The sequence below is a fragment of the Haemorhous mexicanus genome, chromosome 1 (assembly GCF_027477595.1).
Source record: "Haemorhous mexicanus isolate bHaeMex1 chromosome 1, bHaeMex1.pri, whole genome shotgun sequence".
NCBI lineage: Eukaryota > Metazoa > Chordata > Aves > Passeriformes > Fringillidae > Haemorhous > Haemorhous mexicanus.
Window position 1 is genome coordinate 21,830,069 of NC_082341.1, and position 12,787 is coordinate 21,842,855.

Sequence of the window (12,787 nt, forward strand, 5' to 3'; positions counted from 1 at the left end):
TCGTTCCCATAGCAATTCCCAATGATGGTGGCAGCCTGCACCATCACTGCAGGCTTTTGTCTACAGTAAACTGCCATTGCTGAGTGTATCCTGGTTCAATACTGAGTTTCTGATAACCTGACTGTTTCCTACCCTTGCCTTCACCTTGGGTTGGGCCATTGCAGAGTCAGAGATTTGTATCTCTGCATACTTTCCTGGAGGTTTTAGGAGAGGTATCTGTCTGCTTTGAGAATACCTTGAAGTTTGCCATTGTGAGCCTGAAACAGCCAGTCTTGACTGAACCCTGTGATAAATGGGTAATTCAAGTCTCTACCATGTGACTGATCCCCAGACTTTTCCTCTACAGCTGAGATTTGCTGGCTTATTGATTTATTGGTTACATTTCCTAAAGAGCCCATGTGTGCAGTGCTCCCCACACAGGAAGAGCCTTTCTTTTTACTTAAGTCTGTTGATTCAGGCCCCTCTTGTGAATGAGTGGTGAATGGCTGGAAAGCTCTGGGCTTGTCAAAAGCACTGGCCTGCTCTTACAGCACTTACACCCAACATGAATGGCCCTTTCTTTGACCATGGTGGTAGTGACAGTGTCCTTCCCCATATCATGACTACTAACTCTGCACCTTGATGGGCAAATGGGCTTGATAGCACCCCTGCTAGAAGCTAATAATGCTAACAGCTCTCTGGACCCCATTTTCTTTAGTTTGGGGATTTTGAGTTTGTTCTGAAACTTTTCTTTTACCTACAGTGCACTGTCTTGAGGTGAGTAGGCTCAGAAAGGGTTCCTAGAGAAAACCCTGTGTTACAAATTACAAAAATGATACCTTTGATGCACATTGCAATTATAACGTTGCATGGTCAAAATGGCATCATGGAATCAGAAATTTTAGCCCTTAGAGGAGTTTATCTCAAGAGTCTCTGTGCTCTTTGTGCTGATAAACTCTGAAATGTTATTTTGCTCATTTTCTTTTCTCCTTGCATGAGATAGTTTAATAAAATCAAAATTAGTCTGGCCAAACTGCCAAAAATACAAATAAGATTTGCTCTGAGAACTTTGGAGCATAAAATAGGCAGGCAAACAGAGATATTGTGAGTTGGAAATATTTTTCCCTGTATATTTATTTCTCTTTTAAAGGTGCCCCTGAATCTCCACCTAATTCTCTGCTTTCCTTCTTGCTGCTTGTTTTGGTGGTGTCTCAACCCAGCAGCAGCCCTGGTGCCAGGGAGGAGGCTTGTACTTCCCAAGGGCCATGCAGCAACCTTTTGGGGATGAAGAAGTGTGTGTCTTCCTGGGAGAGGCCTGCCAGGCAGGAAAATACCCTTTCTCCTGGTCGGGTCTGTCCTGGACTGCACAGGCCTGAATGGCTTAACTGAGTCTCCTTGGCAGTCCTGTCACCAGCTGGAGAGAGAGATCCCACTGAATGATCCCCATGCTCTGTCAGTTCAGTGGGGAATGGAGAGAACTCCCAGGGCTATTAGAAGGCAATTATCTCTCTGATTAGAGGGTCAGCTTGTTTTGCAAGGAGAGAAAATGGACTGAGAATGATCTAACAGTGACCAGCATTCAGTCATTTAGGAAAAAAAAACCAAAAAACACCAGCTGCTTTGAGGATGCTGCAGAATACGTGGAGGCTTTCCCCAGACCAATTTAACTTTCTACCTTGTCTGGGAAATCCAGAATAGTATTGAAATCAGTTCTGAAGCAGTATTTAGAAAGTCAGCTGGTGTGGCCCTTAGGAGTCCAATAAAGCATACTTGTTGATATGGAAGAAAAAGGATAACAGTGTTGGTGTCCTGTAATTAGGAGACTGTAGTTAACCGTTATAAAATTGGGTTTATTAATGGCATACCTTGTGTAGAATTCAATTTTTTTAAGCAGGAGCACACTGGTGTGATTGCCTACAAAGATACTTGTATGCATGGTCTGCAGTAACTGCACACATTATGCACAGGTTGTTTTTTGTATACCGCCAGGAATCAAATAGAATTGTGCCATTAATCATTTAAACAAAATTTCTTAAGGACTGAGCAAAGTTTGAAGTCTGCAGCCCTCATCAGCTGACAGGGAGTTGCAAACACTTTGGGCGGCTCCTGAAAAATGTTCTGCTCACACCTTTGCGTGACCCTTGGCATACATGAACAAGGCTTATGCTAAGCATAGAGCACTGAGGAGACTGCTAAAGATATTGTGAGACATTTTTAATCGGTTTTGGATGTTTGATAACAAAATAATTATTCTTTACTACAGGCAGACAGTTCATTATATGTGGAAGGAATGCCAACAGGCCAAATGCTTTTTCAGAAACATGGCTGATGAAACGACCTGAAAAATCTTTTTCTATTAAAGTCAATTAGAATTATCCAGGAATTATGAGAGTTTTCTGAATAAGATGACAGTTTCATGGGGACCTTGTGTTAAAACAGGTCCCAGAACAGGTAGCAATTCAGACCTTTGTTAATTTGCACTGCTTTTACTATAAGCATTTGTCTTCCTCATTGTTATAACTGATACAAACGTCTTTGGTTTAGACTTTCTATTATATATTGTCTTTTTGCAGCCGGGTAACCCATGCATCTGAGCCTGGGCTTTCTCTCGCCCACCAAATCCCTGCCCAAGGCATAAGCCCAGGGGGTTCTGACCACCCCCAAACAGGGAGTCGGGATCACAGGTCAGTCTCACCTGCCCCTGCATTCTGGGCTGCCATTTTGTCCCGTGAAAAGTCCCTTCCCTAGTATCCGATAGTTTCACTGTGGCAAAACACCGTGACTGCTTGGAGGTGCCCCTGCTGATGCAGTGCTAGCTACCCTTCCTCCTCGCCAGCCTGAGGAGTACGAGTACTCTTGAGCCCAGGTCTTTTGCCTTGTTGCATGTTGCGCTACGAGCCGAATCGAGCTGTCGGTCTAGCTCTAGGCTTATGCGTAAGGACACCTTGTTTCAAAGCAGAATTTCTCACTCAAAGGAAATGTGGATCCTGGCCATTACTAATGGACATGTGGCCAGAAAGATCAGCCTGAGGGAATCATGTAGTGGTCTGCAGTAACTTGAGTTTAACCTTTTTGTAACGGATGGATTGAGGTGGTGAATGATGGTCTGTAATACACCCAGACCCAGGAAACCCTGCAACATGGTTGTGCAACAATTGCATGCTTTGATAGCACCTTACACTGTTTTCTAATACAGGAAGCCAGATTGGGAGTGTTTCATGGTTACCAAAAGACCCTTTCAACCGAGAAAGCGCAAGTTAAAGTATTGCAGCAAGTACAAGAAAATGTACAATTAAAGCTAAAGCAGAAGTTTATCAGTTCCTGGTGACGCTGGCATCAGCCTGTTGCTTCACTTGTGGTTCACCTGGTTTGCTGCGCTACCGCTTTTGATATTTTCTTTCTCTAAGACACCAAGCTGGAAAGCATAAAGCACTCCCGATTCCTGATAGATAAGCGAGCTGAGGAAGCTACTTAGAAGCACTTGTGGCTGAGGGCGAGTACTTTCTGAGAGCTGTGGCTGTGCTTGCGCGGGGCGGGGAGGAGATGTTCCAGAGCAAAAAAGGAGCAAAAGAAGTTGAAAAAGTGCTGCTGCTTTCGTTGTCATCGTTGTTTGAAATATGGAGGGGGTTGAATGACATGATTTGGCCCAACTTTTATTCATCTGAGCAATAACTTGCAAAGCCTGTTCCCATGTGTGAGGTCATTGGAGTCACTCCCATAAATAAGGATGGCAAGGACTGGACCAGAAGTATCAAAAATATCTTAAAAAGGAATTTTCTTTCCCATTTTCCTTGGTTAAAATTTGTTTCCTATTTCATTGTGCTAGTTTCTATTGTATAAAGATGGTGATCACAAATAATCATTTGATTGTTGCCATTCATATGTAACAAGAAGAAACTTCAAATTGGTCCAGGCAGATTCCTATTTTCTGCATCTCCCTTTTTTGTTGACATGACAGAGGGGAGGAATTTGCTTATCTTGTTATTGGGAAAAATTTGTTACAAAAAGTTTTCTCCTTCCTTGGTAATTTTTTGTCAGATAATTAAATATCTTTATTTAATCATTTTTCATGTAACTAATATGAGTATACAACTCAGACTTTTTTTCCTAAAAAATGTGGTTTTGGTGTCAATATTGCTTCTGTAAAATGTGAGATAACTCTGCAGCCTACCTCCATTAAAGCCAAACTAAATGAACATTGAAAAATCAGAGGGTTGTTTGGCTGTAACTGTAAGAATTGTCACTATAGTGGCAAAAAATTCAAACCTTTTAACATGATGAGGCTGAAATTCATTCCTGTAAAAAGGGTCAAGCCCAAGATTCTGTGGTCTTTTAGCCATTATCTTGCAATTTATCTAGATGGGTGCAAAAGTGTGTCTTTGGCAAGCAAATGGCATGACTGAAGCCAAAATGCCCCTTCATCCTAATTTTGAGATCACAAGGGAGTTCAAACCATGAGCTTAATGCTGGCCCTCTGCACAGGAGTGAATTTTACCCTTAACATTAAATGAATGATGTATCCCAAAGAGTTTCCAGATTAATCAAACATATGAGTCTTTTTGTAGGTCACATTTTCTCATGCAGTTGTACACATTGCCTAGTCCTCACCCAAATCCATACTGATTTATTTGCCATATTCACTTGCATTTTGGGGATGAAGACATCCTTGCTAAGCTTGTGCTGTGTGTTCTCAGATTTTCTATTCTTGTTCTTCTGCTTTCTCTGTTCCTTCCATTGCTTTCTGCAGGTATTTAAACCCATGGTTCAAAAGAGAATATAATGTAGCTAAGTGGGTAGAAGATGTGAATAAAAACACAGAAGGACCATACTTTAGGTATTTTGTAAATTAATTCTATAATTCTCATTTTTTAGAGCTGTTCCAGCATATACAAATATCTTGGGACTCCTACCTTGTATAAATCAATACAAGTTACTTAGGTGCAAAGGGCCCCTCTTCTTTTGCTGCATTTTGATGTCTGTTTTTGGCTTCATGTGCAATTTACAATTCTTTTTCTGAATGTTTTAATGAAGCCATTGAAAAGGGTGTGTGTAGTGCATGCGTTCCCACCATCATCTATAGCTTGTAGTAGCTTTCTCATCATTTTATGCCAAATAGTGTTTTATGGGCATGAGACATATTTATCACTAATAAAATACTATTAACTTAAATAGAATGTTAATTTACTGAAGCAAGTGGTTTCATAACACATTGACTCTACCTACTGTCTTATATAGTGCATACTAAAATTTAAATTTAAAAAATCTAAAAAAGTAGTGGTATTTTACCCTCAGCCTGCAATGAAATAACTTATATATTGTAATTTGAAAACTAAATTATGAGAATATACTCTGTGCTCTAATTGTCAAACTGCTAATTAATCTGTTACAAGTGAGGTAGGGTTCAACCAAAAATATAACTTGTTTTTGAAAGGGAAGAGTGTGCATTATCTGGTACATTCCAAGTTACAGAGAAAAAGCATGCAACAGGCTGGGCCCCTGTTTGGACATGAATCAAGAGACTGAGAATGTTGCAGTATATTCCCAAAAGACACAGTCCCACAGCTGAGACAGTTCTCTGCATCAGCTGAAAGAATGAGCCAGGATAGGAGAGAAAGGAAGACAATTTATGACAAATAAAATAAGGTATGAACAAAATCCATAAAGCTGTAAGCTGACATATAAAAAATGAAGATAGTTACAGAAAGACAAATCAAAAGAATAATAAGCAAAATCTTCAGCCCAAACAGTGAAGCATGGTAAGAACAAATAAATAGAATCTTAGTAATTTTGCTACACAAGTCGACCTAATAATAGTGCAACAGGACAGAAACATTCGCTAAATGTGTACAGTGTGCATTTGGGAAAAAAATATGATGGGAGTTGTATCACAGGGTACTAATGAAACACTTTTATTCCAATAGTAACACTGGCAGACATTAAATGACAGGGTAGGAATTTAGTCATTTTTAGAACTAAAAATGTCCTGAAGTCTTAAAACACCATAAAATTATTACTTTTTAAAGCCATTTCTGTTTGTCTTCAACACCTCATAAATCACAGAGTAAGCTGCAGGAAAGGTTTCCAGTGAACAAAGAGGAAAAATGAGTAAACTTTGGCCTGTCAGCCCTGATCTGAGTCCTGAAAAGGGAGAAGTGATCCCTGGTGCAAGAATCCAGGGCTTACAGGAGGCTGTTTTGATAGTCCCAGTTGGTATCAGACAAGTCTCTTGATACCTGGGCATTCTGGCAGGGAGTATTGTGAGTCTGGTTGTTTCAGCACTGGGATACAGGGTCCAGGTCTGGTGTCTGCAGTTCAGCAAGCACCTTCTAGAACTGGGGAGATCTAAGCCCAGAAAAACCATAGACAGGACTGGAGAGCCTCAGGCTGTGCAGTTTAAGGGAGCAGCTGAACACTGAATCAGGAAGTCCACATCACTGCATATGGAGCAAATTCTCTGTGTTTGGGAGGTCCTTTAGATTTGCAAACTAAGACCGATAACAACCAAAGGTCACTGGAAGCTGAAATTAGGCAAACTCACATAAGAATTGAGGTGTGCTTTATTAGCAAAACCTTTTCTAAAAAGAGTCTCTTGACCTTTATTGTTCAGGCAAGGTCAAGAGCTGCCCACCATAGCATAACCCCATAGCTGTCTTTAAGGGTTTTTTTATCAGAAGCCCTGTGGTAGCCATAAACAAAGACATTGGTGGAATATGAAGATAGCACTATTTTAATACAGGTTACTTTAAATGGTTTAGTTAAACAGGGCTAAAAATCTGTTTGCATATTCATAGTTTGATTTTCATTTTTTAGTATCAGTATATTTTTATTTAGTAACTAGATTAAATTGATGGGTGTGTGCCCTGCCCCTGAGGGTATTCAGCTGTTACACCAAATGAGTCACATTTTTAATTGTATTTGAGATAAACCAAGCATTTTTGGCATGTAGATGAGGATTACGCTGACCCATGTGAGTTTTAAAGGCTATATATCAGCAGAGATGTGACATAAATCAAATTTTTTGCACCACAGAAGCTTACTAATCACTGCCTGCAGCAGTTACCCTTAGAAATCAGAGAGCAACTAGAATAAATTTAGAAATCTGAATTGTCCTAATTAAATTAGGTAATCAAGTATTCTGCAGACAGGTTATGGAAGGCAAAAGATCAGATCTCATGAGGTGAGTTGCTGTGGGTTTACAAGAGGTTGAACTAACAGTTTCTCCACAAAAATCAGATGCCATAATGATAGCATGGAAAAGACTATTCCTAAGAATGGTGTGTCAGAACATCTTGTGGCTGGGTTTTGAGCCTGGGCCTGTGAAGCGATTCACAAACAGAATGAAACAGATCTTAGTTGATAAACTAGAACATCAAGCTGAAGTCAGACTGTCCAGCTGGTACTATATTTTATGAGTCAGAGATCCAGGATAAGACATTTACACCGGATATTTAGCTGCGTAATATTCATGTTGGTAATCATCTTTGATTTCTCTGTTTTAAATGTGTCCTGAAAGTAATACTGCTGTTGTGCTTGTTTCCTTGTAGTTTTAGGAATAATGTTGATGACTGGTGCTGTTGTAGGAAGAGTTGAAATAGAATAAGGAAAAATGACAAAAAAGCTTTCTAGGAAAGTTGCAGATTTTCAGAAAACAGAGATATTAGCCATCACCAAGATTTTCTCCATCTACTTAAAATACCCAGTATAAATCATAACTTGTCTCTCTAGCGCCTGATTTCCTAGTAATTTTTTTCTAGTCTACAAGTCTGATGGGTATTTCTATATAATTACTTTTTATAATTATAATAATAATCGTAGCTGGTGTCCCTGGCATCCGAAAACTCCCTAGTGTGGGATTCCCATCTGTAAGAGAATAAGATCTGTGAAGAAAACTCATATTTTCCTGCTTAAAGTCTAGTCTAGATTTTAATTTTGTATGCCAGGCTATAACCACATAACCTCAGCAATAAAATCAGGCAGGAAACCTCTCCCTGAATTTAGCTTTGCTGTAAGGGACATTATTTTTTGAGTGTGCTACTACTGCTTGTTCTTGTTACTGACAATTACAATGTCCACTGCACAGGCTGACCTTCTGAAATATGGTTAAGGATTACTCAGGATTCTCACTGAATCTAAAAGACTTGATGGAGCCATGATGGAATCAGAAAACAAACTGCCAGAAACCCTAAACATGGCATTTCTTTAGACAATTATAAAGAAAAAAGACTAGAAGGCACCTTCTAAAGTGTTGAGCCACCTACATTTGATTTAATGCAGGTATTTACAATAAGTTATATTTTATGAGTTACTTAAACACAAAAGTGGCTTACAAACAAAGGCTTTTTTAGATGGAGACCCAGAGCACATAACCAGAAGGAAAATGGCTGTCCTAAATCAGAAGGGTGTCAAGAAGGGGCATGGAAGGAGGAGACAGTAGGCTGTCATTTCCCTCCTGTTTCTAATGCTCTTTTGTGTCCTTGACTTTTTCTCAGTTCCTCTTTAGTTGACCCATCTCCATTACCTTCTTTTGTGAGCATCCAGCTGAGGCCAGAGCTATGACCAGCCCTTGGCAAGCTGCTCTTGCTGAGATAGCTCTAGACTGTGCTTAAAATAAAAAACAAACTAAAAAGCCCTTTCGCTATTACAACCAAAGCAAAATACTGTTATTGTTGGCAGGAAATGAAAAAAATGCCTACTGATGGCAGTAGGATCAGGATTTGGTTTCAAGAGTTAGGGTGAGGGGTTCACTGAAGCATGTGAGTGCCTGCTTCTGAGGCATAGTTCACTGCTCCAAGTGGCAGCTCAAGCCATAACCATTGTCTCTTCTGCAGCCCCTCCATGAGCCTCCTCTCCCCTCTGCTGCTGCTCTTTCTGAGGACATGTGTGCACATCTGTGGCTTTAAAAAGGAACTTACTTTAAAATGTCTAGCCACACCAGTGTTTTTAGAAGATCCTAACTTTCTAATGTAGGATCTAGGCTGATGATGTCATACAAAGAGCTGAATCCACAGCAGCAAAGGTCAGATTAGGCTGATAGGGTCTATATTTGGGCTTGCAATGCTTTATTTCAGTCTTCAAAAGAGAATCACTCACAGTTCATGAACAGTTCAGATCTGTCAGGTCCACCTGCTTTGAGATCAGCTAAAATGACACTCAAAATTGCAAGGTGTTTAGTTGTGTGACCAGGTGCCACATTTTGCACAGTTTCTTGTGGGCCAGCATTTGCTGTTTAGGGACAAGAGGGAAGCAGGTAGGCCCAAGGCTGCAGGGATTTCTTCCAGATGTCTTCTTGCTGCCACAGTGTTTGTTGTGAATCACAGAATGGTCTCCACAAATTCTTAGTTTTAGCTTTCAGGACAGTAGGCACAAAGCGTCTACTGTATATTGCTTACTGGACAAAATTTAGAATTTTTGCAGTGAGGTGCATGGCTTCATTTGGGGTTGGCAGTAAAACCCTATATCTCTGTCGTGTTTTGTACTGGTTTCTTGTGTAAGTTTCAGATGGAAGCAACATTTGGCATGAAAGCTAATGTATTTCATTGCAGGAGAACTGAAACCCTAGTGAAAGCTAAGTGGATCCCACCCTTGACCAAAACTGCCAAATTTTCCTACCTTTAACCCCAGCATTACCTGCAAGTGTCCCTGAATGCTGTCTCTCCATCCTGTAAATGAGAAAGAGCCAGATGTGACCTTTCTCATTTAAAGTATATGTAAATCTGGGATACACAGCACATACACAACTGCAGGGCACAACCTGAAAGGTGATCAAAACCACCTCAAACAATGTTATTTATCACAGAAGATGCACTGTAAGATCTGTGAGCACATGCTGAGTTGTGTATGCTCACAGTCTCTGTAGCTGGCACTAAAGATGACAAAAACCAGCACGTAACTCTGTAACAAAAATAAGTGGTGAGGCCCTGTGAGGGGAGGGCAAGGTCATTTCTGTAAGTGTGCAACTGCATTCTTGATGTGTTGGCTGTAGTGTTGCAGCTGGGCAGCAAAGGTCACATCAGTCAGATGTGCAAACTGCAGGTGAGCAGGCAGTGCGAAGGGGGTTTGAGAAGAAGGAAATGTAGGCAGCTACACTGGAGGCTTGGCAGCATTGTGTTTGTGTTATGGTGCAAAGCTTCCTGGATGAAAGGCTCAGTTAGGGATCCTGGTTAGAGGACCTGCTTGTGCAGGGAAAATATTCAAGATGCTCTGTCCTTTGGGGGATTATTACTCCTTCCAGGATCACCTGCTCAGATGGATGGAGAGGAAGATTTGCTGTGGCTTTTCCTCTCACTGTGGCCTTCTCTTAGAGTATCTAAAATGTGAAGAGCCTGTGTGTTGGAAGTGTCGTGCCTGGTGTGGTGAAAGAGATGGGAGATGCCTTCATTCTGTGCCACCCCCCTGGCTGTGCTACCTTATAAACAGCTTTCTGATAGGGCTTGCCAAGTCAGATTCCACTAGCCCAGTTCCTCGTTTCTGATCTCCAAGTGCATTGCTGCAAATTTTAAAATGAAAATTTAAAATTCTACTGCAGCAATGGGGTAAAATTTGTGAATAATTGGATTACTAATAATATGTAAAATCTGCTCTCCTTATTTTTCCCCCTCCCTCCCTCTTCTCCTTATATTCTTCCTTCTAGATCCACAAATAGTTTATTAGTGATAGTCCAAGTGGGGGCAGAGATGAGAGGACACGTATGGATAGTGAACAGCAGGGCACTGTTGACAACCTTTCCCTGGAAAGTTTTTTTTTTAAATTAAGCTGTTTTCTTGCATGCACAGTTTGGTGCCCAGATCCATGATGTCGGACGTACAGAAATCTTGTTTTATACTGCAGTAGCAGTTTCAGGGTTTTTCTTCCTGAAAACATTGGTGTATGTCCAGTTCATCTAAATGGGTGATCAATGTGTATGCTTCCATGTTTGGATAATTGTACCAATGCAAATCTCTTAAGTGCTGTTGAACTTAGAGGCTACCACATGAGGCATTAGAGGATCATGAGCCAGAGTGGAGAGCTCTCATCATATAATTTCCATTGACACCTTGTTGCTCGTGGCTACCATCAGTCATTGTTTGTATGGGAGGCAAGAGAATCTGCAATTGTAGGGAGCTACAGACACAACAAAATGCTACAATAGTCCAAAATAAAAGAACAATTACTTAAAGGTAAATAAATGTCACTTATTATTATGGAAGATGGAAAGTTTCCATCTTCAGGGACACATTAACTCAGAAGATACTAGATAGCAGTGCTCAGGGAGGGCTGAGTGATGTGCCTGCAGTAATGAGAGGCCTCCTGTGGTGAATGCCCTTGGTCTGCACAAGAGGACAAGGGGGTCAGGATAGCTCAATTTTTCTACTTTGAGGCCTTTTTTTCATTTTACTCTGCCCAGATTTAGAGCCTAATAAGAACCTCTCAAGTGGGAAAAGTGCAGAATCTCAAAACAGAAGCATAAGAGTTTTCTTGGGTATAAAATTTCAGTCAATAATGTGCTGTTGCCTTATTGACATGAAAAGAATGCCTTTCATGTGATACAAACATTTACTTGCTCCTGCTTACTCTACTCACCTTGTACAGAAATGCTGATTGCCATTGACTAATCAGTCCATTTTTGTATATTCTCATCAGACTCTTTCTTTGGCTGGAACAATATGCACTGTATGATGCTTGCATGTATAACAATTTGTTATTAGCACTTTGTATATGCCTTTGTTACTTCACAACTAACAGTTTGGCCTCCAAATGCATGCATTTGTGTAAATTAATGTAACAAAAATAATAGATTTATTTGCTATGTTTGTATCAATTTAGGAGATGTATGACATGCATAAAGACACATAATTGTCATTTAGTCACTGGGAGAAGACATTTGTTCAGCTTGTATTTATACAATTACTGTTTCTATTTAGGCTTTATACTTTTAGTTCTGTATTTATTCAATTGCAGATTTGGTTTTTAATAATTTTATAATGATTAATTACAGTTCCATATAAAACAGTTTAAGAAATAATTTTTGTTACACAGTTCTAATAAGAAGTAGCAAATTTTTTTCTTCCAGTGTTCCTGAAATCTCTAAATACCTTTATTCATATAATGAAATTATAAGACTACTGATCAAACAATTTTATCCCCCTAATATTGAGCTAATAATAAGCTATATTCTTGACTCTGAACCAAGCTTCAGAGTAATGGCAGTTGCTGTTGCAGTGCTAGAATGCAAAGACATCATATTTATTTTATGTGTTTCAACATCTCAGGACACTGTCTCCTGCAAAGTCTCCGTCTTCATCTACTGGATCTATTGCCTCCAGCAGAAAATACCCTTACCCAATGCCACCACTTCCTGATGAAGAGAAAAAAGTCAACAGGCAAAGTGCCAGGGTATGTGTCCCTCTTCTCTCTGCATTTCACCAGTGACTTGATTTACTGATCGTTTTTCAAAAGGAAACGGCGGCAGATTAACACCTTTGACCAACAAGGAGAGCTGGAATGGCATTTCCTTTGTGCCCTGAAGTTCTGAAGCTGCTGAGCCTCTGGCAGCGATGAAGGCCTTGGCAGCTGTGTTTAAAGGCAGCTTTTCAGGTTGCTCTTAAAGCTGCCCTGAAGCCCAGATTTCACTACTTTTCTTATTTCAAGCTGAAAATGTGCCCTGGATAGCCTTTGGGCTGCAGAGTACAGGCAGCCCTGGAGTAAGTGGTGTGTTTGGCTCTCCTTTCTTAGCCCTTCTCCCAGCAGCTCTCATTGAGGCTGCGGGGATAGCTGCTTTCCAGATTTATGGAAATGTGAAAATTTCCAGTTATGCAGCACGTGGAGTGCT

General features: G+C 40.4%; 1 protein-coding gene across 1 annotated transcript in view; it reads left to right on the top strand.

Annotated features, from left to right (window-relative positions):
* ADAM22 (ADAM metallopeptidase domain 22) overlaps nucleotides 1–12,787 on the top strand; it is a 73,015-nt gene that overhangs the window by 51,945 nt on the left and 8,283 nt on the right. Inside the window, exons 25-26 of the mRNA XM_059842759.1 lie at nucleotides 4,727–4,813; nucleotides 12,228–12,351. Of these exons, the coding sequence (XP_059698742.1) occupies nucleotides 4,727–4,813; nucleotides 12,228–12,351 (211 nt within the window). The remainder of the gene's footprint in view (nucleotides 1–4,726; nucleotides 4,814–12,227; nucleotides 12,352–12,787) is intronic.